Source organism: Cyprinus carpio, chromosome B6, assembly GCF_018340385.1.
Source record: "Cyprinus carpio isolate SPL01 chromosome B6, ASM1834038v1, whole genome shotgun sequence".
Lineage (NCBI taxonomy): Eukaryota > Metazoa > Chordata > Actinopteri > Cypriniformes > Cyprinidae > Cyprinus > Cyprinus carpio.
The window spans coordinates 8,882,249-8,909,896 of NC_056602.1; the positions used below are offsets into that span (position 1 = coordinate 8,882,249).

General features: G+C 36.0%; 2 protein-coding genes across 6 annotated transcripts in view; both read right to left on the reverse strand.

The window, feature by feature from the left end:
* LOC109087499 (dedicator of cytokinesis protein 9-like) overlaps window positions 1-4,291 on the reverse strand; it is a 78,750-nt gene extending 74,459 nt beyond the window's left edge. For all 3 annotated transcript variants that reach the window (XM_042725560.1, XM_042725559.1, XM_042725558.1), the window contains exon 1: window positions 3,862-4,291. In XM_042725560.1, the coding sequence (XP_042581494.1) occupies window positions 3,862-3,978 (117 nt within the window). In that variant the 5' untranslated portion in view covers window positions 3,979-4,291. The remainder of the gene's footprint in view (window positions 1-3,861) is intronic.
* Window positions 4,292-5,345: 1,054 nt separating this feature from the next.
* On the reverse strand, window positions 5,346-27,528 carry LOC109064687 (bone morphogenetic protein receptor type-2-like). 3 transcript variants are annotated; one of them, XM_042725565.1, is made up of 14 exons: window positions 27,392-27,528; window positions 25,297-26,117; window positions 17,535-17,690; window positions 17,285-17,455; window positions 16,921-17,028; window positions 16,721-16,812; window positions 15,818-16,045; window positions 14,990-15,104; window positions 13,421-13,581; window positions 13,147-13,294; window positions 12,927-13,063; window positions 12,655-12,824; window positions 8,707-9,893; window positions 5,346-7,293 (listed from the first exon to the last, which is right to left on the reverse strand). In XM_042725565.1, the coding sequence occupies exons 2-14, from the start codon at window positions 25,370-25,372 to the stop codon at window positions 7,037-7,039; spliced, it is 3,006 nt and encodes a 1,001-aa protein (XP_042581499.1). In that variant the 5' UTR covers window positions 25,373-26,117; window positions 27,392-27,528; the 3' UTR covers window positions 5,346-7,036. The 3 variants fall into 3 exon arrangements, with proteins under 3 accessions (XP_042581499.1, XP_042581498.1, XP_042581497.1); XM_042725564.1 differs by having other exon boundaries at window positions 25,297-26,161; XM_042725563.1 differs by having other exon boundaries at window positions 25,297-26,234; window positions 27,392-27,525.
* Window positions 27,529-27,648: the final 120 nt, after the last annotated feature.

A 27,648-nucleotide genomic window follows, 5' to 3' on the forward strand; every position in this document is an offset into this window, starting at 1 on the left:
CCCTACACACACACACAGCAATCAAATAAAAACCAATGCATTAATGAGGCCAGGCAACTACATTTTACACACATTTAGAATTAGAATTCTCAATAAAACATCAAGCGAAAAGTATTCCAAACTTCTTTAACACTGTTACAGTTCACACTGAATTCCATGGACTACAGTACAGATTCTAAATAAAATACAAAATATGATACAGTGCTTTTGGTGACAATTACATTACAATTTCCTCCCCTATTAATGTTTATTCAGTAACTTGATCTGTAATAGTGAGAGTTCAATCTAACGTATGCTGTCCACAAGCAGGGCCAGTAGCAGTCCATCTGGGAGGGTAACGGACACCACGGGCAGGCCCTTTGATATGTGTTACAGCACACAGATGCATACACATACACAAACATCATGAAAGAAACAGACATGGACAGCTGTGTTTTTGCCACTGTGAATGAACTGCACTAGCTTACTGAAGCATGTGTTGGGGGAGGACGTAGGCCAATAATTGAAATGTAACACTCATATTGATCCAAATGCACATTCATGCCCCTGGCCACCTATCCTCAATTAGCTGATCTCACGACAGGCACAGGAAACAAAGAAAATAAGGAGCGATCGGTGACACAATCTATCATCAACCACAGTGTTAATCAAGTTTAAATGTACACAGAAAAAAAAGGAGCAATTTGTCATTGTGTGAATGGAAATGTCAGGCTTTTTATGACAAGCAGCTTAAGCAAGTGTGTATATGAGCTTGTGAGAACTCATCAGTCTCTGAAGCTTTAAATTAATCTATAGTTTGTTTGCAGGACGGTCAGTGTCATATAAGTGTCCACGATAAAGATAAAGACAAATCATATTTAGGGATAAAAGTTTTTGAAATATTAATAAGCAGTAAAGCAGTTTTAATATTTATTTCCACTAAGAAATAACAATAAATTATTAAGCCAAACGACACTACAGCATTCAAAAATTTGGGCTCAGTATGATTTTTAAAAAGAAATTGATAATGTTATTCAGCAGGGATGCGATAAATTGATCAAGACTGACAGTGTACATATTTATAAAAAAAAATCTTATAAATCAAAGAATCCTTAAAAAGAAATGTGTATCACAGTTTTTAAAAAAAAACAAACAAAAAAAAACAGTAAGCAGTACAACTGTTTTCAACACTGATAAAAAAAATGTTTCTTGAGCACCAAATCAGAATGATTTCTGAAGGATCATGTGACCCTGAAGACTGGAGTAATGATGCTGAAAATTCAGCTTTGCTATCAAAGGAATAAATTACATTTTTAATCAATTAATTGCAGCCCTGTTGAGCATAAGAGACTTCTTAAAAAAAAATATAAAATAACAGACCCCAAACTTTTGAATGTTTTTTTTTCAATAATTTAATTCTTTAATGAGGCTTTTTCTTAATTATTATATCATGAGGGTTGTATCTACATGTACATGTAAAATGTATGTAAATTTTTTACTTCACACCCTCCCAAAAATGAATTTGAATACAGAGATAAAAAAGATAGAAGAGGTGAATTAGCTGTTGAAACATACGTTTATGTATTTTTGAATAACTTAGATCAAGACAAACAAAATGAGCAACATGCCATTGATCCATGAAAATTATTAAAGCTAAGCATTTGTGTCTGTATAATGTGTAAATGTGCTCATTGGGGGTTCAAATTAAGACCCTTCCAGGCCCCTTCTGTGCAGATCTGTTTGATCAAGTGAACTGTGAAGATCAGAGGAGACAAATCCTTCAGGATTTAATCCTTTAGGATTTTTAATTTCCCATGAATCCCCACTAAAGTTGTTTGAGTGACATATTAGGAATAATGACTTGAACAAGAAAGCAGGGAAAAATGAACATAGAGACACCAGAAAGAGAAAAGTAGGACATACAGTACGTTCTTCTGATTGAGAGCTAAAATATGTGAAAACAAATTAGGAGCCATTGACCCAAAGTTCCATTAGCGGACCCCAGCATTCCTGCTTACCAGCCATTACCACAAACACACTTAACTGAGAATGTGTGTGTGTATCATACAGTTCATAAACCATCTGTTTATTTTCCATCTTTCGACATGGATGATAATAAAAGATGTCATTAAAATGTACAGCACTAAGTCACATAGCCAAACTTAATTGATGTCAAAAGGCTAAATCCAAAGTCTAATCGCTGAACCATAAGTAACCATGGCAACACTAGCTGGACATAAAAACACTGGCCTTATTCAAAACCTTGTGGGTCGACCCACAAATTTAGGGAACTGCCACTGAGCCTTCCAGTAGCAGGACAGGGCTACACAGAGAGTTTATGTACTGCGGAAGTAGACATAACAGCATTTTAAAGTACTTGGGAGTTCGCTAAATGAAGGAAGAGTTGCTCTGAAGTAACCTTTGGGTTTTATGCCTTGCTAATAGTCATAATGGTGACAGATTAAGCATGTAACCTCTAAATTCTTATCAGTGATTGTACAACAAAACATTTTAGGGTATGAAAGTGAATTAAGAGGCCAAGAACAACCACTAAAACTAAAACAATTCAACATCACTTGAAAGCAATAGTTCATCGTAAAAAACTGAAAATTTTGCCATATAGTTTACTCATCCTCATGCCATTCCAAACCTGTATGACTTCTACACAAGCAAATATATCCTGAAGAATCCAGTCTGCTCTCTTCTATATTTATTTCTGTAATAGCAAAGCTGAGTTTGCAGCAGTCATTTCTCGTCTTCAGCATCATATGATCCTTCAGAAATAATTCTAATAAGCTGATTTGGTATTTCAGAGACATTTCTTATTATTATCACAGTTAAAAACAGTTGTGCTGCCCATTTTTTGTGGAAGCCATGATAAATATTGCTCAGGATTCTTTGATGAATATAAAGTCCAAAAGAATAGTATTTACTTGAAATAGACATTTTTGTAACAATGTAAGTCTTTATATAGTCAAAAATATATTTTGGTTAAATTTGATGCATCCTTGCTGAATAAAAAAAAAAAATACCAACCTCCAAATTTTGAGCAGTAGTGCATATGTGTATATACTTTTTTAAACCTTTCCATTCAGCTTTAATTGTATGGAAGAAGAGAATTGACATTGTGCTCCACAGAGAAAAGAAAGCAAAATGGGTTTGTAACGATATGTGTGAAAGTAAATTAAACAACTTTCAGAATTTTTGGGTTAACTATTCATATAAGTGCACGAAATTCCTTGATCTTTAAATGGTGTTCCTGGCACAAAATATAGATGGCAAACTTCAGTTTGGTGCTTTCATGTGTATTCAAGTGTTACTTAAGTAAGGCAACATCTGAATTATGGTGGAATCAGACAGCTCCTGTAGGCTATTAGTTCCAGATGGAACTTTCCTTTTTTGCATAAGGGGTAATAAGATAAAGATACAGCACTCCCGAGACTCCTTCTCCTGTTCTGAGAGATGAAGTAATGTAGGTGACATGTTAACTGTTAAGTAATGCTGCTATATTCATTTCAGCTTAAAGCACAGCAGAATCCTTCCAAAAGATGGTTTCATTTTTTCCCCAGTCCAATACAATCCCAATTAAATGACAAGACACTCATGCAAAACTATTTTTTTCAAAGAGGTATGGCTGAAAAAGATGATGGTGGCAATGATGGAGATGTGACAGGTGGCAGGTGCACGTTTGAGCCCTCACTGACATTTATCTGATGCCCTGTCTTTTAGTTACTCCCATCTGAGCACGTTAATAGCCCTGTCCTATATTTCATATATAGGTCATTACGTGAATAAATCACAAAGGTTGTTAACAGAAAGGCACTTATACAATAAAAGTGTGACTTGAATCAAACGCAGACTTTAAGGTTGAACTTCACTCACCACCAGCACAGAAGTGCGCACCACCTCGGAGACGCTCTGGCGTAACTCAGCGGCGGTGCCCGGCTTACTCAGCCCGCGCGTGAACTTTCGTGTCTCGGGCTGAGCCGAAGAGGCCATCGCACCTTGCTTGTGTTTAAAAGATGAATTCTATGATTACATGTCTATAGACAAAAATGTACGCAGTCCTGCGAGGAAGTCCTCATTTGGGACCTGTCCTTCACAACAAGACGCAGCGACGCATTCCCAGTCTCTACAGTAAACAACACCACAGAGTGGGTCATCTGTCCTCTTCCAAACTACACACTTCTGTTTGTTTTCGCAGCGAGGGATGGAAACAGAGAGGTAACGCGTTCCTTGTTACACTAGTGAGCGACGGTTTCCCGGAGTCCCGCGTCGCCCCGCGCCAGTGTCGCACCACTGTGCGTGTCAGTGCTTGCTGAAGCTCACGCGTGAGCAGCAACGCCTCCCCTCAGAAACTCAGCGGAGCCAAGGAGCTAAATTGCTTCCATGTTAAAGCATATGTCATATTGAACTGATGTGTGTGCTAATATTTATTCTGTTGAAACGCTATAAAACTTATTACGCAATTTAAGACATCACGAAAAGGCAAGTTTTGCTAAACAGCAGAACAACAGGGAAATACTGGGCAACACGTTCTATAAAGCTATGTAGGCTACTATAAAACACAAAGTATTTTTAATTAACCAATGATAGGCTAACTATTTACGGTACCTGTTAGTTACCTTTAAGGAATACATTAAAAACACTATATTTAAATATGAACTTACATTATAGTCTTAACTGTACAGTCATTATAGTAAAGATGTATCCATAATCTCCGGATTCAATTATTTATGAAAACACACAATGCATTACAAAGTGTAGGCTATTATGAGATATTATGAATACCTTTATACAGGCTTCATAAAAGGTGCACCAATTATTCCACATATAAATCCTTATAATATATTATATTTAAATGTTACTTAAGAGTGGTAGTAAAAAAAAGGTTTAAATTAGTGTTGTCAAACGATTTATCGCGATTAATCACATCCAAAATAAAAGTTTTTGTTTACATAATATATGTGTGTGCAGTGTATATTTATTATGTATATATAAATACACACACATGCGTGTATATAGTTCAGAAAAATGATATATATATACTAATATAAATATATACATCCAAATATTTTCAAAATATATGCTGTATGTGTGTGTATTTATATATACATAATAAATATACACAGTACACACACATATATTATGTAAACAAAAACTTTTATTTTGGATAGGATTAATAGCGATTAATCATTTGACAGCACTAGTTTAAACAGTAATAAATGAAGTATTTTTTGTGTGTGATTGTTAGAATAACATGTTTTGGTGGGACTAGTTTTGGTGTTTTTTTCATATTGCAATTCCAAGTGCTTGATGACAGTGAAATATCTTTTATATTACACTGTAAATAAACAGAGACTATGCAAATGCAAAGCATAATTTAATTTAAATCTGCAAATAACAATACACTTTTACAGTCTGTACCTTCTTATACAAATCACAATTTTCAAAATGTCTCAGCAAGGGGTAATAAAATGATTGATCACGACACTACGATTACAACGATTGTGTTAACAGGAGAATAACATCATACAAACACTCATCCACGCATACATGCACAAGCATGCACATATGTGTGCATAAACACACTAGGGGCGCAGCTGAAAGTATCTTGTGCCAGTTCAGGTGAGGATAATATGGGACTAATAATAACAGCGTCCGATTCATTATCACTGACATGCCAGAGCAGTTTAGTAACATAAGAAGGTTTGATTTCAGACTAGAGCTGCTTGCTTCATGTCTTTGTGCATAGCAAAAACTGCTACTCTTGTGTGCTGTGCTTTGAAAAAAAGACTAATCTCAGGTTTCTATCTGATTAAACCTTTGCCCTTTGTTGACTTCTTGTTCATCAAATGATTGGAACAGGTAAGTGTATACAAAGATGCACATCCCCATAGGAATAGTTACAAACATGCAGCACAAAAACCTTTCACACGACTAGAGACAAGACACAAAGACACAGGAACAAACACACAGAGAACTGATCTTGTGTGCTCAGGCACACTCACTCACACCTAGAAAAATAAGTAAATAACAAGTAGGTCCAAAGCATCATTAGACAGTTTAACAGGATCCAGAACAGTCAGTTGACTGAGTGCAGCTGTGTCTTGTGTCTCTGAGTAAAGCTTGTCCAGAAAGTGAGAAGTGTATCTTCTGCGTTTGATCATATCAGATGTCGGCTTGGTCTCTGTACTGTCACACCATTTCTAAATATTGTCTTGAGTGATGCTGAGATACATGGAGCCACCACAGTGAAATGTGTTGAATTGCTGTTTTTGTAGTCTGTTGGCTTCTTTCAGACCTCAGAAAGAGAAGCTTGCCGTTATTTTGCACACACAACAGCACTTACAATATCCGATGTGAACACAGTCACGGAACTTCAGTAATATTGTCTCATAAATCTCATAGCTGCAGGAAACCGTGCATGGGAAAATATTAGAGAATGTAAACATATTCAGCAGGTCTGCATGGGGAAAAAAATGAAAGCTTTGTAACCTTACAAATGAAAATAAGTGTTAATGAGTAATCTTATAACAGGGCTTCCACATATTCTGACCGATGATTTTTCATGGTTTTTTTTTAATTTAATAGAAGTTACACTCACAAAGAGAAATTAAGTATTTTAGAGATGAGCGTAACTAAGAATTAATATAGACTCTATATAGATTTTTTTCCAGGTCTAGTAATCCAAATTCCCTGACATTTTCAGATTTTCCATGACCTTGGGAATGTGATGATTAAGTACACATTTACACTGGTTTAATATTAGGGACCATTTCAAATGGTCAAAATAATTATGATTTATAACTTTCAAGCAAAAAAGTGCAACCAAAAAGTGGCTTAATTAAAAAGAAAAATACAAATATTAAACTAAAAGATGGCTGCATAGCTCTTTTCAATGTAAATCCACTAAGACTCTTACTGTGCTTACAACTGGGGTTTAATTTAAGACATTTATATGGTCCAGTCCACACTTGTCTCCACAAACTTTAGACTTTTTAGAGCTGTCGAGTTTGATTTGTCTTTTTTTCCAAGAGCAAAGAGAGGTTTATGTTCAAAAGTCACAGTCATTGGATCCTCCCCGACTACCTAGATGCACGGCAGAGGCTGATTTAGGTCGGCTGGTACCGGCCTGATTCTGGTTCTGACCGGGCCCTCCATGACGACTGTTGTTGTTGACTTCAGCATCCAGTGTATCTGTGGTGATAACCCAGCTGGCAGGACGCCACTTCTTCAGAGCATAAGGTGTCTTCACTCGCTTCTTGATTTTATCTCCTGATCCCTCAGTCATGTCACCGGCAGACTTGCCTTGTGGGTGAACCAATAGATTACAACATAAACATGTGATTTTAAAATGTAAAACAATGGGCCTCGTTCATGAAACATGAGAAGAATGGATTTATGTGTAAATTGTTCCAAAACTAAATATTTTTTCAAACAATTTATACAGCAATTCATTATGGTGTAACACTTTATTTTAAGGTTTTCTAGTTAAACTTTACATGTACTTACTATTATAATAACAATAAATTATGCATAATTACACGCTAGTACACCCTGATCCTAACACTAACCATATAGTAAGTACATGTAGTTAATTAATATTACTCAGTACTTAAATGTATAATTACACTGTAACAAGGACACCTTAAAATAAAGTGTAACCCACTATGCTCATGTTTCAGGAAAAAAGGCCTGTAAGAGTGAAAAACATAAAAAATGATAGTGTTAACAATAAAAATGAAAATATGAAAAGGGTGGTAAATTAACTTTCGCTAGTGAACGTCCAATTTTACCAGCCACTCAGATTTTAACCAGTCATTTTTATCAAATGTTAATATATAAAATAACTCATTTTATACCATACATGAAATCAAACTAATTAAAATGAAGAAAGAAAAAAGCAAATAATTATCTGTTAAAATAGAGTACATTAGCTAACAGCATTAGTGCAGTGGCAGACTGCAAATCTTTGGTCCCACGCGAAACCACACCCAAAAGTGGCAACTTTCTAAATAATGAAAACAGTGAAACAGTGGATAAATAGTATTGCTTATTAATTTTTAATTTTGAGGGGGTCAGTATAAATAGGACATAAGTCAGCCATCCAGCTATCCCATTCAACTACACATAAAATACCACTAAATATATAAAAAAATATTTATTGTAACTTTAGATGATGTTATCATATATCAATTAGCAATAATTAAATATTAAAGAATTATTATCCACTGTAGAAATTAACAGAAGAAATAAATAAGCTACATAAAATAGATAAAATACATAAGCAGTGTCTTAAAGGCCCAAAGATTTCACAATTCTTCAACTCTACTGATTTTTGTTGCACAAATTCTGTTATCTTAGTTTGCAACGTGAAAGTAAAGCTATTTTCTGTGAATGTGTGAGACTTCTAATTCCTTCACTGCTGTAGGTAAACAATTAGAAGAATAACAAAGTAAGATAAAACTAGTGGTGCAATGGTTTAAAAAGGTAAAATGCTCTACAAACCAGCCTGTTTATAATTATGACAATACAAGATAATATGATAAAAATACTAATATCAAGTATAATTAGGAGCTAAAAATAACTGGATATATGAATAGCTCCAGTTATTCCACATACCCCTTGAAACAAAAACTCTTTGGTTCTGCAAAAAAGTACATATTTTGCATTCAAAAGGGCAAATTTAGTTTAAATAAGTTGAGTGTAAGCATTGATACTCACCTAGTAATGGCAGTGTGGTGATGGACAGATCTAGTGAGTTGGGTCTCTCAGGTCTGCGCACACGGTTCTGTCTGAGCAGGGCTTCTCCTTGTGTCTGAGCTTGGGGTTGTGCCTGTGGAGGAACCACGGTTGGGGCAGGACACGGGCCGGGCAGCGCAACAGGCTCCACAGTAGAAGCTGATGGAGCATCTCCTGTTGGACCAACATTCTCACTATTCTCGCCTCCCTCTCCTCCACCCTCAGTGTCTCCCTCACTCTCTCCCTCGCCATTGTTGTTATTACTGTTGTTGTTGTTCGCATTGTCAGGATGTGCCTCTCTTCTCAGAAGAGGCTCTTGCTCATCAGGACTAGTGTTCAAGAGGCCAAAGGTCAAGTCCTCTGAACTCATGGCTGCACTTCCTGCTGACTCAGGTGCTGCTCCATTCGCATATTTACTCACTGCTGCCGCAGCATCGTTGTTGGCAATGGTAATCAACCTGGCCTCATGTGCCGCTCTGACCGCACTGGCTTTAGCCACACCCATCTCGACTTTCTTCAGATTCGACTTTCCAAGTTTCCCAAACTTCATCCGCAGTGATGAAGATGACAAGGCGGGTGTTTTCCCAGAAGACTTAGCATGGAGACTTAGGCTACTCGGCCTCTTGGGAACGTTCTGCTGCTTAGGTAATATGGTTCTAGGGGTGTCAGTAAGCCGACCAGAACCATGTGACCCTGAAACCTCAGAAGCCATCTTCATGAGGGGGTAGAATGGGCCATGTGAGGTCGATGTTTCTGGATAGCAGAACTGCTTCTGCGAATGCTCCATCAGGCTCTCGTCAGAGCTCTCTCTCAAATTCCTCTGGACTTCACTTGGGTCCAATTTTGGTATCTCCAGGTCTTCCTGGGTCAGCTGAGCACAGGGAGGGACACTGTTGCCCACTGGCGGAGGCTGTATGGCATTGCAGGACTCTGAGACGGGAGTAGGGGAGGAGCTTTCTGTCCCAGACTGTCTTGATTGGGCCTGCTGCCACTCATAGTTGATGCAGTTCCTGTTCTTCTCTGCAGGGTTAGACCCTCCCCCCGAGGGTGGATCCATTGAGGTGTCATTGTGGAGGGGTTTATCAGCGCCCTCTTGGTCTTCAGTGTTTGTAGATGAGTGTTCAAGGAAAGAACCCACCTTTGGCATCTGCCTTCCAGCAGAGAAATTCCTAGAAAATTTAAGTTGAAATAAGAATTACTTACTGTAAGATAAAGGCCTACATAGACTTAAGCACATTGCAAATGACAACAATTGACAATGATTTGTGACAGTTTGTGTTTAATAATTATTAATTATCAGGAGGTCTACTGACTTTTTAACTGGGGATGTGCATTGTGCATTATTAATTATTAATTACCTGTGGTTGAATTAATAGTTTGAATATATTGTTTAAGTTAAGATATTATTGCTTTTGGATTTTCATTAGTTATGCAGCAAGTACTGGTTATTTCTTGCTTGTGGTCATACAGTGCAGTAATGAGGTTGTTCAATCAGTGATTGCTGATTATCTGCAGTTTTACAGTGAGTGGTAAGTGATTACTGGTTACTGATTATCTGTGGATGTAGAGTAAGTGGTCAGTATTACAGATTCCCTTTTGTTGTACAGTTATTGGTCAGTGATTTTCAATTACTTGTGATCATACAGTGAGTCAGTGATTATTGGTTACCGCTGATTGTACAGTGAGTGATCAGTGATTTCTGGTTATTGATTACCTGTGGTTGTACAGTGATTAGTCAGTGATTACTGATTACCTGTGGTCATACTTTATAGTGAGTTGTCAATGACTGTTGGTAACCTCTGGATGTACAGTGAATGGTCAGCAGTTACTGATTAACTGCTGTATGTGTTGTAAGTGATCACTGATTACTGGTTACTGGTTATTGGTTATTAGCAGTTGTTATTGATTATTTGCAGTTGTACACTAATTATTAGTTATTCATTACCTGTAGTTGAACAGTGAGTGGTCTCTGTTGAACAGTGAGTGGACCCTTCCTGTCAGAGCAAGCCACCCAACTTCTTGTCCAAGCTCTTGTTCTCTCCAGACTGGACTATTGTAATGCTCTCCTGGCGTGCCTTCCTGCATGTACTATCAAGCCTCTACAACTGATCCAGAATGCAGCAGCGAGGGTTGTCTTCAATGAGCCAAAAAAAGCTCACGTTACTCCTCTCCTCATCAGGTTACACTGGCTACCAGTAGCAACTCGCATCAAATTCAAGGTACTGATGCTTGCCTACAAGACGACCACTGGCACGGCACCCATATACCTAAACTCGCTAGTTCAAACTTATGCGCCCTCCAGAAACTTGCATTCTGCAAGGGAACAACGCCTTGTGGTGCCATCCCAAAGAGATTCAAAATCACTCTCACGGACCTTTTCCTAGACTGTGCCCAGCTGGTGGAATGACCTCCCAATCTCAATTTGAACAGCTGAGTCTTTACTCATTTTCCAAAAATATCTAAAGACTCATCTTTTTCGCCAGCACTTGACCAACTAATACTAGCACTTACCCTTTCTTGTCTATCCTATTCTTAAAAAAAAATAAAAATTTGCTACGGGTTCTGTGCTAGACCAACTGAGACTTGTCATGGCACTTGTTATACAGTTAATAGTCAGTGATTATAGATTACTGGTTACTTGTGGTTGTAAAATAGTTATTGGTTTTTGATAACCTGTGGTTGTAGAGTGAGTGGTCAGTAATTATTGGTTACTTATTACCTGAATCTATAATGTGAGTGTTGAGTGAGTATTGGTTATTGATAATTTTCAGGTTATACAGTTAGTGGTCATTGATTATCGGTTACTGATTACCTGTGATTGTACAGTAATTATTGGTTACTCATTACCCGTGGTTATACAGTAAGGGGTCAGTGATTAAAGATTACTGGTTACTAGTGGTTGTACAATAGTTATTGGTTTTTGATTACCTGTGGTTGTAGAGTGAGTGGTCAGTAATTATTGGTTACTTACTGTATTACCTGAATCTATAAAGTAAATGGTGAGTGATTATGGATTATTGATAATTTTCAGGTTATATAAATAGTGGTCAGTGATTATAGGTTACTGATTACCTGTGGTTGTATTTGTTATTTATTACCTTATGGTTGTACAATAATTACTGGTTATTGATTACCTGTGGTTGTACAGTGAGTGGTTAGTAATTATTGGTTATTGATTATGTGTGCTATATAGTCAGTGGTCAGTAATTATTGGTTATTGATTACCTGTGATTGTACAGTGAGTGGTCAGTGATTATTGGTTATTTATTACCAGTGGTTGTACAGTGAGTGGTCAGTGATTATTGGTTATTGATTATCTGTGTTTATACAGTCAGTGGACAGTAATTATTGGTTGTTGATTACCTGTGATTGTATGGTAAATATTGGTTATTGATTACCTGTGGTTGTGTAGTGTGTTGTAAATTATTTTTTGTTTTTTGTTAACTTTTTATGTTTTGTAAATATTAGTTATTGATTACCTGTGGTTGTACAGTGAGTGGTCAGTGATTATTGGTTATTGATTATCTGTGTTTATACAGTCAGTGGACAGTAATTATTGGTTGTTGATTACCTGTGACTGTATGGTAAATATTAGTTATTGATTACCTGTGGTTGTACAGTGAGTGGTCAATAATTATTGGTTGTTGATTACCTGTGATTTTACGGTAAATATTGGTTATTGATTACCTGTGGTTGTACAGTGAGTGGTCAATAATTATTGGTTGTTGATTACCTGTGATTGTATGGTAAATATTGGTTATTGATTACCTGTGGTTGTACAGTGAGTGGTCAATAATTATTGGTTGTTGATTACCTGTGATTGTATGGTAAATATTGGTTATTGATTACCTGTGGTTGTACAGTGAGTGGTCAATAATTATTGGTTTTTGATTACCTGTGACTGTATGGTAAATATTAGTTATTGATTACCTGTGGTTAAACAGTGCAGTACTGGGGTTAAGAGCAGGACTGACTGATTTTTCCCTGTCCCAGATAAGAAGCAGTTCAGCAAGTCTCTCTTCTGCACACTGAGCTGTCAGTCGGGCTTCAGCATCCTGATCCCAGCAGTCTTCCATTGTCTCTTTCAGAGAGTGCACCGTCTGCAGATAAACACAGACACATACATCAACATCAACAATTTATTTTAGCCCACTGAGAGTTGATAAGCTGCATTTGTGTGTGTTCACATCTTAATTTCTCACCAGGCTATTTTCTTTCCAGGCCTCTGGGAATTTGGGTCTTTCTTTTTCTCGGGACACAAGTGCCTGCATGTCTTCTATAGTAGGGTGATTACCCACCTCTGCCTGAAAGGCCATCTGAAAAGCTGGAACTGTCTCACCTAGTGAGTTAGAAGATTTTTATTGAGTACAAACAGCAGCTGTGACATGGAAAGGTCTGCACGTGTACATGTGTGTGTGGTACCTGGGAAGAGGTCCGCACACCGCATGAAGGTCTCCCAGTAAAGCAGACCCAGCGCATAAACATCCACTTGTTTCAGCGTTGACTCACAATCTCTTAGATTGACTGCACCTTCTAACACTTCTGGAGCCATGTATCGCACTGTACCCACCTATTTAGTGAGATGAAAAGGTAAAACGTATGATTAGTCCGAGGTATTATTGTCCAAATCACTGGTCTGCTTTAGATTTTGCTGGGTTGGATCAGACTGGACCATTCTAAATTGCTGTTTGCTGACCTCACTGATGGCACTGTTGTCCTCTTCTCCATGCCCAGGTGGTCTCTTTCCCGTCAGAATCATGGAAAGTCCAAAATCACTGATCACACACGAGCCATCTGTCTTCACCAGCACATTCCTACTGTTCAGATCCCGGTGGGACACGGACGGTTTATACACATCTAACAATGAGAAGAAGAGAGGGAAGGAAAAGAGAGATGGGGGGGGGGTGAGCGAGGAGAGAAGGAGAGAAAATTACACAAGAGTGAATCATAATATCAGAATTACCACTAGAGAGCACTAGGACCCACTTGTGTCTCCAGAAATAACCTATGTAACAGAGATTTTTACCAATGTAAGTGGTCCAGTTAGGCACAACACTTAAACACTTAAAAAATACAGTAAATAAATTGAATGCACATCTTTGAGTCGCTTATGTGTGTTCCCTCTGTTTTACAAAAGCCACTTAAATATATAATTTAAAAAAAATACTGTTTTATTACTAATTTTTATTAGTAAATAATTGAATTTATTTACTGATTACTATTATAGGTAATATAGGTCATTAAACTCTACACTGTCATATCTTATGAAATAACTATCTGTTTGAAAACCAATATAGGTTTGGAAGTGGCCCATCCAAACAGATTTTAGAGCCAGTCCACTTTGTTATATAATAATGTGTATGAGAGCATATATGAGTGTGCATTTGAATGTGGAAGTTTGGCCAGTTTCTGAGAGTTAAAAAAGGATCTGTCATTATGTATCAGGATGACTGCACTGAAGATGAAGACATAGCATCACTTTCTTTCTTTCTTTCTTTCTTTCTTTAGTCTCTTTTTCTGTCACAGTCTTTATGCCTTTCATTTCCATGCATTTTTTTGAGACAAAGAAACCTAAAAAAAAGCATTGAGAATTACGCCCGATTGCTGCCTTCCTACTTTCTCAGACTGAAGCTATAAATAAAGCGCACACACCCACTATCACATCCATGCTCCATGCTTAAAATCTAAAGTGTATTTTAAAAAGTTGACACCTTTTATCTGTTTTAGAGCTTGACAGCCTGAGATCCAAGTTTAGAAAGGTAGAAAGCTCCTATGCTCAAGCAGGCTGTATTTAATTGATCGAAAATACAGTAAAAACTCTAAAATTGTGAAAAATTAATACAATTTACAATAACTGCTTTCTATATTAATATATTATAAATATAATTTATTCTTGTAATTTTTTAGCCACCGTTACTCTAGTAATCTAGTTGTGCTGTCTAATATTTTTTTGTAAACTGTGATATTTTTTCAGGATTGTTTGATGAATTAAAAGTTTTTAAAAATAGAAATGTATCATTATAAATGTCTTTACTTTTGGTTTGATCAATGTAATGTGTGCTTGCTGCATTATAATATTAATATATTTCCCCAAAAAATCTTACTTACCCTTATCTTTTGAATAGTAGTGTAAATCATAATTGTATGAAAAAGAGTGTCCACTATATTCATCAACATTCAGCTTTTGTATTTCACAGAGGAAAGAACTCGGCTTTGGAAGGAAAATTGTCTGAAACATGAATGTATTTATTATTTTGTGTCTCACCCCCTCTCTGTATCTCTGTGTGCAGGTACGCCAACCCTCTAGTGACAGACAGAGCCAAACGACAGCAGCTCAGCCAGTCCACAGTCCGCCCGCACAGATACGTGTACAGAGAGCCCTGGGGAAAACAGAGGGAGTGCTCTATTCAGAGGAAATCATCTGCAAAATACAGGGAGGAACGCACAGGAAAAATGGGGGGCAGAAGAGGGGAAGAGGATGGAGAAGCGAGGGTGGACGAGATTAAAGCGCAGAGCAAGAAGGAAAAGCAGCGGTGTATCTCAAAATTACAGGAGTAGCACAATTAATGCACTCCTGCCATACCTCAGGGATGCCTCCTGTCACTATGGCAACCTGGCTTGAGGTTAGTCCACAGGAAGTACAGGCTGAAAGCCCACGGTTATGAATAATTGAAAACTTCTCAGCTCAGTTAATAATCTCTCTCTTCTTCCATAATATCGAGAGAGTGTGTTGTGGGTGTGAGTATGTGGCGAGAGGTAAAATGAGGATATTCTGCTAAACTGTAACCTTTCCCTTGTTCCAGAGGATGAAAAAAGTCACAGAGGAAAACTGAAGGTAGAGAAAAAGCGATATCGCATTACACTTGTGAGATGCATGACATCAAACATGACATCAGATCCCTTGGGTCTCTAAATATAACCACAAAATAAATGCATGCGCTTGCACTTTTGGAGCCGTGATGTAGAGAAGAAGGAATGTGAGAGAAAAAAAAACAGACTAAATGGCTGAGAGGAAAAGAATAAGAATGAGTTTTTGCGTTTGCTACTTTTTGGGCACCTAGTTTGGGTTCCTCAGTGTTCTTGTGATACTCACATGCGGGTAAAACTCCAGCAAGAGAAGAAACTCTGTCCGGCCTTCTGTACCAACACGTTCCTCACTCTCTAAGAAGCGTGCTACGTTCTCATGATCCAGGAGAAGGCGATAAATTGTACGCTCATTAGTAAACTGCTGCCGGTTAGCAGAAACAAATACTTTCACTGCCACAGATCGGTCCTCCAGTGAACCACGATATACTGTTCCATACCGGCCACGGCCAATCAGCTGTGAGGAAAAGAAAGAAATATTCCAATGTTCAAATCCGTGGTGTCAGTAAGATTTTTTAATGTTTAAGTCTCTTATGCTCACCAATGGTGCATTTACCTGATCAAAAATACTGTAAAACATTGTAAACATTATAAAATATCATTACAATTTAAAAGAACTGTTTCCTATTTTAATAGGTTTTAAAGTGGAATTTATTCCTGTGATGATCCTCCAGAAATCATTTTAATATGCTGATTTCTGGCTGAAGAAACATTTCTTATTGTCGCTGTTGAAAACGGCTTTGCTGCTTAATATTTTTGTAAAAATAATGTATTTTTTTCAGGATTCTTTGATAAAATGTAATTGTTTAAACAGAATTATTTTGTGACTTGTCATTACAAATGCCCTTGCTTTCACTTTAATATTTACAACAGGACTATGGGTCTCCTGGTTTTTTTAAGCAGATATAAAAAAGGAAAATATTAATAAATTATATATTATATATTAAGTTATATATTATTTTATTACAGTATCAAAGCGCTATATGATTTTTAATCAAATCAAACATTTTACCATTTATTTTTACACAGTTTATGTTGCTTCATCAATAATCACATTTTCCATAAGGGTTTATATACACTATTTTATTTGCTGAAATGAGGTGGAAAAAAGAATCAAGCTGTGATTGGTCACCTCCAGCAGTACTAGGTTGTCTAAATCCAGAGAAGGAGGGGAAAGCGCAGTCTCCAGAATATCCAAGGTATGCAGAGAGTGTTTGCCACGTCCTGGAATACACATAGGTATATAAATCCACATGCACATAGATAATTTGCGATCATTGGCAGGATTGAATCACACATGAAAAGCATAATAACATAACTATAGCAACCTACCTCTTAGCATGCGGTAGCCGAACAAAAGCACAATGACGAGGACAGCAACCATGAACACAGTTGCTAATGCTACAACTATGGCTTCCTCTCTGTAAAGATGGCGGGAATCTTGAAGGATTAAAAGACAAAACGTTAATTCATGGATCATGTAATGAACTAGGATTTACAAATAGTTTGCCAGAGTGCTATTAATTAATATTAATAATATAATTACAAATTATTAATCAAATTCAACCCGTCTTTCATTTTTACCTACTGTTAGTACAAACACATCTTTCACTCAGACTCATTTGATTTTCGTTTACTGAACACTATGTATGTCTATGAACCACACACACACCAACCCACACACACACACACTCACGTAGAGGCTGTACGGTGGTGGGGGAAGGAGGTGGGAAGTCCTCAGTGAAGTTCAGGTTGCACATGTCTTTTTTGCAGCAGCAGAATCGAAGCGTTCCATTCTTGGCTATTGAAGGTGGGTTGGTCACCATGCAGCGATCATAGCATTGCTGATGTTCGCCTGTCCAGCAACCTGTTTCAAATGGAGTAAATCAAGGTGAGACTGACTGTAAAGTGATTTGTGTGTGAATGCGTGGAATGTATTTATATACCTTGCTTCTCCAGCAGAATTTCATTGTTCTTTTTCAACCAGAGTCCAAAGCAGTGACCTCCATTATCACAGCGAATGGTGGAGTTCTCGTGAAAGACACGCCCCTCTCCATGTGGCTTTTCTGTGTACGCACACTCCCTCTGCTCACTCTGTGCAGCTAAAAGTCAAAAGGAAGGAAGAGTTGAAATGAAAACAAAAGACAAAAAAATAAGAGAAACACAGGATTATGGAAGGATCAGGAAATAAAATGGCAGAATGAATGACTAGATATTCCAAAATATGAGTACTGTAAATGTACTAAAATATATATCTTTAATATTTTTCTAATATAATATTATAAAAAATTAGAAGATCTGATTAGAGTAGCCTTGTTCAAAGCCAATGTATTCACAAAATTAAATTACCTCTCTCATATATATGTATATAGTCCTATATGTATACTGTATATGATCATCTTCTTCTTGGCAGCTTGGTGCATTAATATAAATTTTACAGTACAAACAAGCCTAAAGTTTCATAAAAGCAGTAGCTCACTCAAGGCCTTGCATTACAGTGGTTTTACCACAATTAACACCAATTACGTAACAGCACTATTTAAAAAGAATAAGAAACTAATTACAAGCAACAGGACAAAAAAAAAACTAGTAGAACAAATTAATAAAATGCTACATATAGTTATCAAATGTATAAAACAAAAGTTACAAAAAAAGGTACAAAAGTGATTTAGTCAAGAGCAATGAGAGATTTTCTCTCTTTTGTTGATTGATTAACAGGAATATTAGACTGCAGGAATATTAGACTGCTGTCACTTTAAGAGCTGACCTGATCCAATATATTGCCACATGTGTTTTCTTTCTCAGCTGTTTACTCTCACTTAAGACCTAAATTACTGCGTTTATGAGGATACTTGCAAAGACGGGCATTTTGACACATACAAGTGTGTGTATTTAACGGTTCAAGCCCTATAAAGTGGCAAAAATTATATTTTTAAAAATTAACATTTCCCTGCTGAAAAAAAACTATAGAAACCATCACAGAATTTGTAATGGTTTTACTGGCTATAGTGGGAATTGTACTGGTTTTAATGAAAACTGTAATGGTGACTGTTGGTCTCTACTGGTCGCCTTCTATAATGATGGCTTGTTAAAACCACTAAATCCTAATGGGATATGTCCCAATACACACTACAGGAAACCATTTTTTAAAATGGTTTTACTGGTTAAAAGTTGATGGTTTGTAATCGTTGTAATGGTATCTGTAGTGGAAACCATTAGAATTTTGGTGATTGTTTCTATTGTTTTTTCAGCGGGGATCTAATTAAGGTCTATGAAGACCTGCCTTACTACATGATGGATTCTGTCTGTCTGGGTCTAAAGGGGGGTTATTATGACATCTTAACAGGTGCTCAGTACAATCTAGCAAGTAGCAGAGAATTAAAAACTGGGTATGGATGTGACTGGTGTTATTCTGTGGCCATCAGTTGTTTTGAGAATACAATATCTTAGCCAGACAGGCTTTGTGAGAAGCAAACTTATGCAGGTGATGCATGATGATTGTTTTTTCTTAAGGGCTGCAGTTTGAAGACACTATCAGTGAGGAATGCAGATGACGCTTATCTCGGAAGGGAGCTCAGCTTTGGGAGATTATGTCCAAGGTCATCCTTAGCTATGATGTCCATAGAGGCATGTCTCTCTCCCCTCCCACTCTTGGTCTGCTTTGGAGGAGGAGGTGAATGTTTTCTGATAGCAACACAACTGAGCAGTTACCCAGGGGGCTTTATTCTACTAAACCTACACACTAACCCTGACAGTGGATGCAAAGACACACACAAACACATTTTCCCTTATACATATACATATACATATACATATACATATACATATATAATCTAAAATATCAATATTTTAAAGATAATTTGCAGATGCATACAGGACCATTTATAATGTACATACACATTACTCTGTGAAGCTAAAAGCCTAATTCAGTTTCCACCATACAATCAGCCAATGGTGGTTTCTGACACTGGCTGACATATCAACCTAATGAGCATTCAGCCAATGGGAAGCTCTGACACAGGTTGACATATCGGGATAATGAATGTGGTCTGTTCATCCCTCTCTGTATTCAAGTGACAAGCACACTGGGGAGGAAGAGTGTGTGTATGTGTATCCACGAAGATGACTGTTTCTGACAGTGTGAGTAGAGAAAAAAGACACTATCCAGCGTACAGAAAAAAGTAAGAAAGGAAAAGTGAGAAATAAATATATTATGCCTTAAAAACGTTTCATTGTCACATCAAATTAAATACAAGAACTCTCACTATCCTGTAGCTGAGCTCCATACCAGCATTGCACTGCCTCCTCATCAAAAAGCTGCAAAATATTATTAAATTATAACTCGGGCAACCTGATACCCCTGCAATCCAGTTAAAGAAGCACTTCAGCAGCATAACTGCAAACAAAATCCAACTCAGTGAAGTGGATAATTCATGACTCTCCACTTCTAACAGCACTACAAAGCACAGCAATGTGCTCACGACCTACATACTGATTCACATCTAATGCTTCCAGCCAAAAAACCCTCCCTTGCCTTTCCTCCAATCTGTTCATCCAGCCATCCTTTCACCCAGCTGCTCTGCCTAACCGTTTGAGTACACTAAAGTCCTTACAAGATAAGAAATATTTATGTGCGTGAGAAAGAAAGTGTGAGTCAGAGGTGAATAAGAGACATTCACCATTGTCCCATAAGAATGCATCCCCTATGAACTGAGCAAATGTTTTATCACCTAAAGCAACAGTTCACCCAAAAATTTAAATGTCGTGAATACTTACTCATTCAAATTCAAAAATGAAAAATGGCACCATAAAATCAGTCCTTATAACTCCTGTGCTATAATCCAAAAGGGCGACACTTTATTTTACAGTGCCCTTGTTACACGTACCTACTATAGTAATTAGTAAAACCAATTATGCATGCTAATTAATTGTTAATTAATATTAATCACTACTTATTTGTCTTATTACACAAGGACAGCTTAAAATAAACTGTAACCTCCAACACCATCATTTATAATTTTTTTTACATTTATCAGTATCTGTCATAATTGGATATTTATTTTATTGTCCATACTCATTTTCTCTTTTAATACAAATCTTAGCTCACTGGAAATACATGCCTGTGGAAGCATTGCTGCAAAATGATATTATGTTGCTTCTCTCACATATTTCAAAGTGAAATGTCAAGTGAGTGGCACTAAAAGTGCATTTAATTTTCCCTGAAACAGTTCAGAAATTAAATGTCCCGCGAGCTGCACTAAAAGGTTAGTGTTCGTGACCTATACTAAACCTAAATATTTGTAAGGCAAAAACAAACGTGATATGAAAATAAAAATGCATTTGCTGAAGCAACCATGCCATTTTAGATCTTCTGCATGTCTTTGAGCTCTTTTATTGTGACTCATGTTTCACAAGAATTGTATCTGAATGCAAAGCAAGCAAGTTTATTTACTACAGAAAAGCCATAAATATGGAGCTGGTTATGTGATGCAAACACCAAAATGTATTAGTTTGCAAATCATGCACTTTGGTAAATGTGGCATACAGTATTTTGTAATTGCACATAGAACTGCACAAAAATAGGTCTATATTAATCAATAATCTGCCCCATGATAATTTGTGAGAAGGAATAAAACTTGTTGGTTTTTTACTGCCTCCAGTTTTCATTTCAGCTGGAAACATAAGTAAATTTTTTTGTAGTTTTGCTTTGGCAAAAATGTAGGTAGAGACACATTTTTTCACTAGACGTATGTTTATTTTTACATTTAAATATCTTTTTTTCATCAACGCTCACTTAATCTGTAATCTTGTAATGTGATCTTCAGCAAATACAAAAAATATCTATTTTTCATACTGTTTATTATAATACAGTGATGCCTTCATTCATAACATTTAACAGTTAAAATTGTTAATTTTAGCTTTTAATTTTTAATATAGACAGAAAAGTATAGACTTTAATATCTGCCATATTCGGTTATGAACTATACCTTAGAAATGATTGGCTTAGCAATATCAGACAGAATTCAAATTTTTATATTTCATTTTTAATACCCTATCACTTTGTTCCTCAGGCAAATTTATGGTATGGCTTCAGAAGATTTGGAATATAGCACACAAATCATATGGACTACATTGAAAATCCTTTTATGGAGAGCTTTTTGTTTACTTTATTTTGAGTCTGAGATCTGAGTCCACTTACAAATCCAAGAACAGAATGAATATAAAAAGGAATTATATTCTTTTCCCACTAGGTTCACTTTTGGCTCCACTTAACATACAGACAGGCCAATAATCTGTTTGACTGATCATCCACTTTCCAATACAGAACTCTGATATTCTGCAGAAGATTTCCATGTTTCACGAAAAAAGAAAATCACATGAATTATGATAGTGTGAATGCTCTAAGCAAACTTTCAACTTTAACTTACTTACCGAACCCCTTTCACTTATGTTGCATTCTAAAAAACAAATCTCTCTGTGTTTTTATTTTGAATTTTTATATGTGTAATTTTTAGGGGAGGGGAAGAGTGTGAAGGGGAGGTTTTTCCTCACATGTTTCACTACTGGGTCTGCTTAACATACAAAAAGACTTAGAATTTGTTTAACTGATAAATTTTTCTATGCAAAACTTTTATATTCTGCCAAAGAGCACGCTTTTTCACAGAAAAAAATTAAATAACATGCAGTTGGAATGAGATGTGGATGAGTAAATAATGTGAAATTGTTCATTCTGGACTGAAATATTCCTTTAAATCCTGGTATGTAAACAAAGCATTTCCACTGATAAACCACCCTTATCAACATACTACAGAGGGTACAGAACAAATCAGAACTACACAATTGAAAAGACATTGTCTCAGTGCTTCTCAAGTCACAACCAAATACACAACCTTCCCTATTCCAACATGCCACTTACTGTCCTGCTGGGGATTTATGATTTCTAATGTATGGTATTTAAAAACGCGCACATTCACAAAGCTACATGAAAAACCAAGACAATCCCACAATATGGAATGCAGTGAATATTTCAGGAAGCACACAAAATTACCATCACATACGAAAGAAGAGGAAATTGCGTGCGCACACACATACTGTCACACACATAGGTTTGGTGGAAAAATGCTCCACGTCAAAATGAAACAACTAGATACACTGAGGCGAAGCGGGAAATCAGAGGGTGTTTTTACAGTAACTTTGTTACAGGGGGTCACACAAATTTTGACAATATAATGTGCATTCTCAATGCAAAGCACTACAGTTGGGGGGGGGGGGTTACTGGATATTACTCGATAAGGATTTTAAACCTAAATGTATATTTAATATAATAAAAATGCCCAGGAAATTTTAAGACTTTATCAATTTTACATGACTTTTCCAGGTTTAGAACTTTAAAAATTAGGCCTCCTTACTGTATATTATATAAGTTTTCACAGGTAAATTAATGTATTATTTTAACATTCTGTTTGCATTTTTTTTACTTTATAGTTTCATTAAACATTACAGAACTTACTACTACTAGAATTTACTTAGAAATAATAGAATTTACTTACAGAAATTTAGGATATTTATATAAAATTGTATTATATTATTAATGTAGACATGTATTAAATGTATTCAAGGAGTAATGGAATATTCTAACAGTATTTTTTGTGATTAAGCTATAGCATTTGTGCTATTTTTATACTAAATGTATTCAGACTACTGTTTTTCATACAAATAGGCGACCTAAAAACATTACATTTTTACCGTGGCACTGAGGTGCAATATGTGTGGATTTAACTGGTCTCATGATCTTAATGTGTGCTACTATGGAAGACCAGTGGTTAATTTAAATAAAACTCAAGCAGTCAGAATAATTCAATTACACCATATAAAAATGAGGTTGTTACAGTTTTTACAGATGTTACTCTTTTTTTATAATGTACATGAATTTACATCTGCATCCTAACTCAAGCTGCTACTACTACAGTCAACTCAAGCTACTGTCAAATGTGCATTTCTAAGAGACAAAAAAAAAAATGTAGTATTATTAATATTGCAGCCTGCACTGAAAATTGTGCAGAAGATGTACGTCATCAAAGTCAGGCAACACAAACCTGTTTCAGGATTTGAAACAATATAAATCATTAGAACATGCAGAAAATATACATTTTTCTATTAAGATTTAGAACATGCAGAAAATATACATTTTTCTATTAAGATACTTATTTTGTTATGGAAAATTGGCTGGAAAAGTGTAAAGAACTCAAAAAGTGTTTGTCAAGTTCTGACCACTATAACTTTCCCTTAGGAGCAAAATTCTGCCTTTAAACTTGAAAGAAATAAAGACATAAAATGTATTGTAATTATTATCGATATCGACTAATAGGAAAAAAATGATCAGAATATTTTTTTTGCCATATCGCCCAGCCTTACTTATGCACTAATAGTTTTTTTTTTATATATATTTATATGTCCAGTTTTCATTTTAATTTTAGTTTGTTTAAGTGATTTTGTTATGTGCCTTTGTCACTTTTGTTTTTGTTTTCTATATATTTCTATTTAGATTTTTTTTTTATTTTTTTTTTTGTTATTTTAGCTTTTGAAAATTTTTAAATTTTTTTTGTTTTTATTTTTGTTATAATATTTACATACATTTTAAATTTCAGCATTTTTTCAATTACAGAAAATTATTATTATTTTTTGTCTTTGTTATGATAGCACAGTTAGTTGACAGGAAACAAAGCAGAAGAAAGTGAGGGGGGACAGGATCAGGAAAACTCCACAAGTTGGGATTCGAACTCGGGACACCTGAAGCACAATAACACTATAGGTCAGTGTGCTGCCCACGAGGCTACAGTCTTTAATAAATTTAGCTAATGATAACAGCTCTATTCATAATGCTTATAGTTTTATTGTTGAAGTCTAATAATCAAGCTATCATTGTGTCACTGTAGCAACAATAAAAAATAACCACTTTAATAGCACCATAGTAACAACAAATCTGAGGCTGGCGTGAATCTGGATATAAGCAAGCTTTTAACGTTCTTTAGTGGTGTACTGTCCTCAGATATCTGTCCAAGCAGATATTTGGCTCTGTTCCAGTCCGGATGGTCAGACTGCGGGATTAGCTGTGGAGAAGGCCAATCTGCAAGCCATAATGTGCCTATTTAAGCATCAAACCGCAACATGAGAAACTAAGTTTCATGCTTGTCTTAACAGCTAATCAGTGTTTAGCCTTTATTCTCCCCTCATGAACCATGAGCAGGGTCAGCTCTTATCTTATCTGTGTGATGCTCAGTAGCTCTGCAGCTCAGCTCAGTGCCAGGAAGAGCACACACACATACATAAAAGAGAGATATATATTTAAATGGACATATAAACACAGATACAAAGGCACAATTGTTTACATATATACATCCACACAGACGAGGACACAAAAAGTGTGGATCTCTTGACTCACACACACCTACTCGCTTTGTTACTTATCCACAAATACACAAACACACTCAGGAAATTAAGAGTTCCTGACGGATGTGGGTGGCAGTAAATTCACCGCAAAACTGGCAGGACACATACACACACACTCAGTGTACAATTAATTACGCCTTCACTTTGAGAAGACATGGAGGGATATGGAAACTAGGGTGTGGAACAGCAATTTTACTGTAATTCTATGATATTTACTGCCGTTCTTTCTATTGCCACTATCGGTTAACTATTACTTACCAGCCACAGGACCCAGAAGAACCACCATGGCAATCAGTCCAACGTGAAGAATTGTTATTCGGCCTTCAACTGCCATGTTTTTTTTTCTTTTCTCCTCCTCTTCAAAGACAATATTTTCTGATTTATTCGCAGTTACGTGTACAGCTGTCTAGGCTTCAGACTGCAGTCATGCAATAATATTTGTGCTTTGGAGAGTCCAGCATCACACTTTTTTTTTTTTTTCAAAATAGCATCAAAAGCAAGTTGTTCCTTTTAGAATGCCAATCAAATAGAAAAAAAAAAGACATATCTTAAAGGCATTGCATTAACCTTTGCATTGATTTTTTTTCCTCCAGCAGGAAGCATCAAATGTAACCAGCTGAAGACTGTTTAATCTGTCTACTGAGAGTCTGTGTCTGTTGTAACAAACCAAATGAACAAATCACATCAAACTTTGTTTCCCCCTTTGTTCCAAAGCAGGCGCCCCATACATTTGCCTAATTTAGCGCAGTTATATGGGACATCCCAAGACCGCGAGTCTCCTCGATGGAAACACACAGTTTGTGGTACAGGGTAACATCCGTTTCGTGACTCCCGACTATTAAAACGTCCATTTGTAGTCATATTCCTCGCGTTCGTTATCTTTTGATCTTCGTTTCAGTAATTTTCTCTGTTTCCATGACTCACTGAGCTGGGAAACTGTACGTTTTGCGTTTTTCGTCCGTACTCCAAACAAGGGGAACGGCTAAGAAGACAGCCAGGAAGGCACAGCAGACCAGACAGCGACTGGAAACGCCTCGTCTTCAGAATTGTCTCCGGGATCCGATTGTTCGATGTGGGGGCTGATTTATAAGAGAAAAGAGGCGAAGCGCCCTCATGCGGCAGACTGAGAGAACGACACCATATGAAGACACTGAGGCAAATATGGCTGACAAATAAACACTGCCCTTAGAGGAGAGCTGTAATTTAGAAAATTAGCTTGTTTTAAAATGACCTAGACAACCAGTTTACATATATAATATAATATAGTATAATTTACATTTACATTACATTTAGTCATTTAATAGACGCTTTTATCCAAAACGACTTATAAATGAGGACAATAGAAGCAATCAAAATCAACAAATGAGCAATAATATGTAAGTGCTGTGACAAGTCTCAGTTAGCCTAACGCAGTAAGCAAGGGTTTTTATATAATAAATAAAAAGAAAACAAGTAGATAGAATAGAGAATAAAAGAATAGGGAACACTGGTGTTATAGGGTCTTTTAAAAAAAATAAAAATAAAACAAGTCAAAAGAATAGAAAAATAATAGCTAGTGTTGGAGTTGCATTTTTTATTATAAATAAAAAGTAGGACAGAAATAAAATAGAGAGTGCAAGTGAGGGTCAAGTGTTGTTTTTTAAATAAATAAAAAACAAATAGATAAAATAGAGTTAGAATAGAGAGTGCTAGAGTTATTTAGTGAATTGAAGATATGGAAGAGATGTGTTTTTAGCCGTTTATAATTTACAAATATCTTAATTATATAAATTATAATTGAAATATCATTAAGTTAAAAATAAACAATATATTATATTATAGACAAGAAACATGTTTGTTTTACCATTTATATATATATATATATGTATATATATATATATATATATATATATATATATATATATATATATATATATATATATATATAAACAACGTGTTTTATGTACCAGCCATCCTTTTAATTACATTGTAATAATATATAATATATACTATTAAAATATTATAGAATTTTTTATTTTTTATATCATATTTATTTGATTTGATTTAAACTATTAAAATTATATTATTAACAGAATTAAAATATTAAATATTATATTACTGTTCTCAGTTGTACAGCATATATATATATATATATATATATATATATATATATATATATATATATATACTTGCATATGCAACTATTTATTTTGCTCTTGTGTGCATAATTTAACATTTTCAGTAGAATAATAGTATGCAGCTATTTTCTAGTCTTTTTTCTTACATTTGTTATCAGTTGTAAAAGCTATTTAATTATACATAAGAATACATACATCTATACGTTACTGAATATAGCCTACATTGTGTATTGTACCTGTGACTTCTGATATTTGAATAGCGTGATAGCGCCCATCTCTGGTCTTGGAGCAGACATCAGCAGCACGGAGGAAAACAGCACCACGCGCCTCAGCAACAGTAACGTAGTCTGGTTTGCGCGGGCACGAGCGCGGAACCGAGCGCGCAACTCAACGCCAGCTGTCCTCGTCTGAGGGGGACCCTTACCGCCCCTCCCCAAAAGACATGTCTGCAGCCGCATAAACCAGAGAATTTTGAGCCTTTTATCTTTCAGCT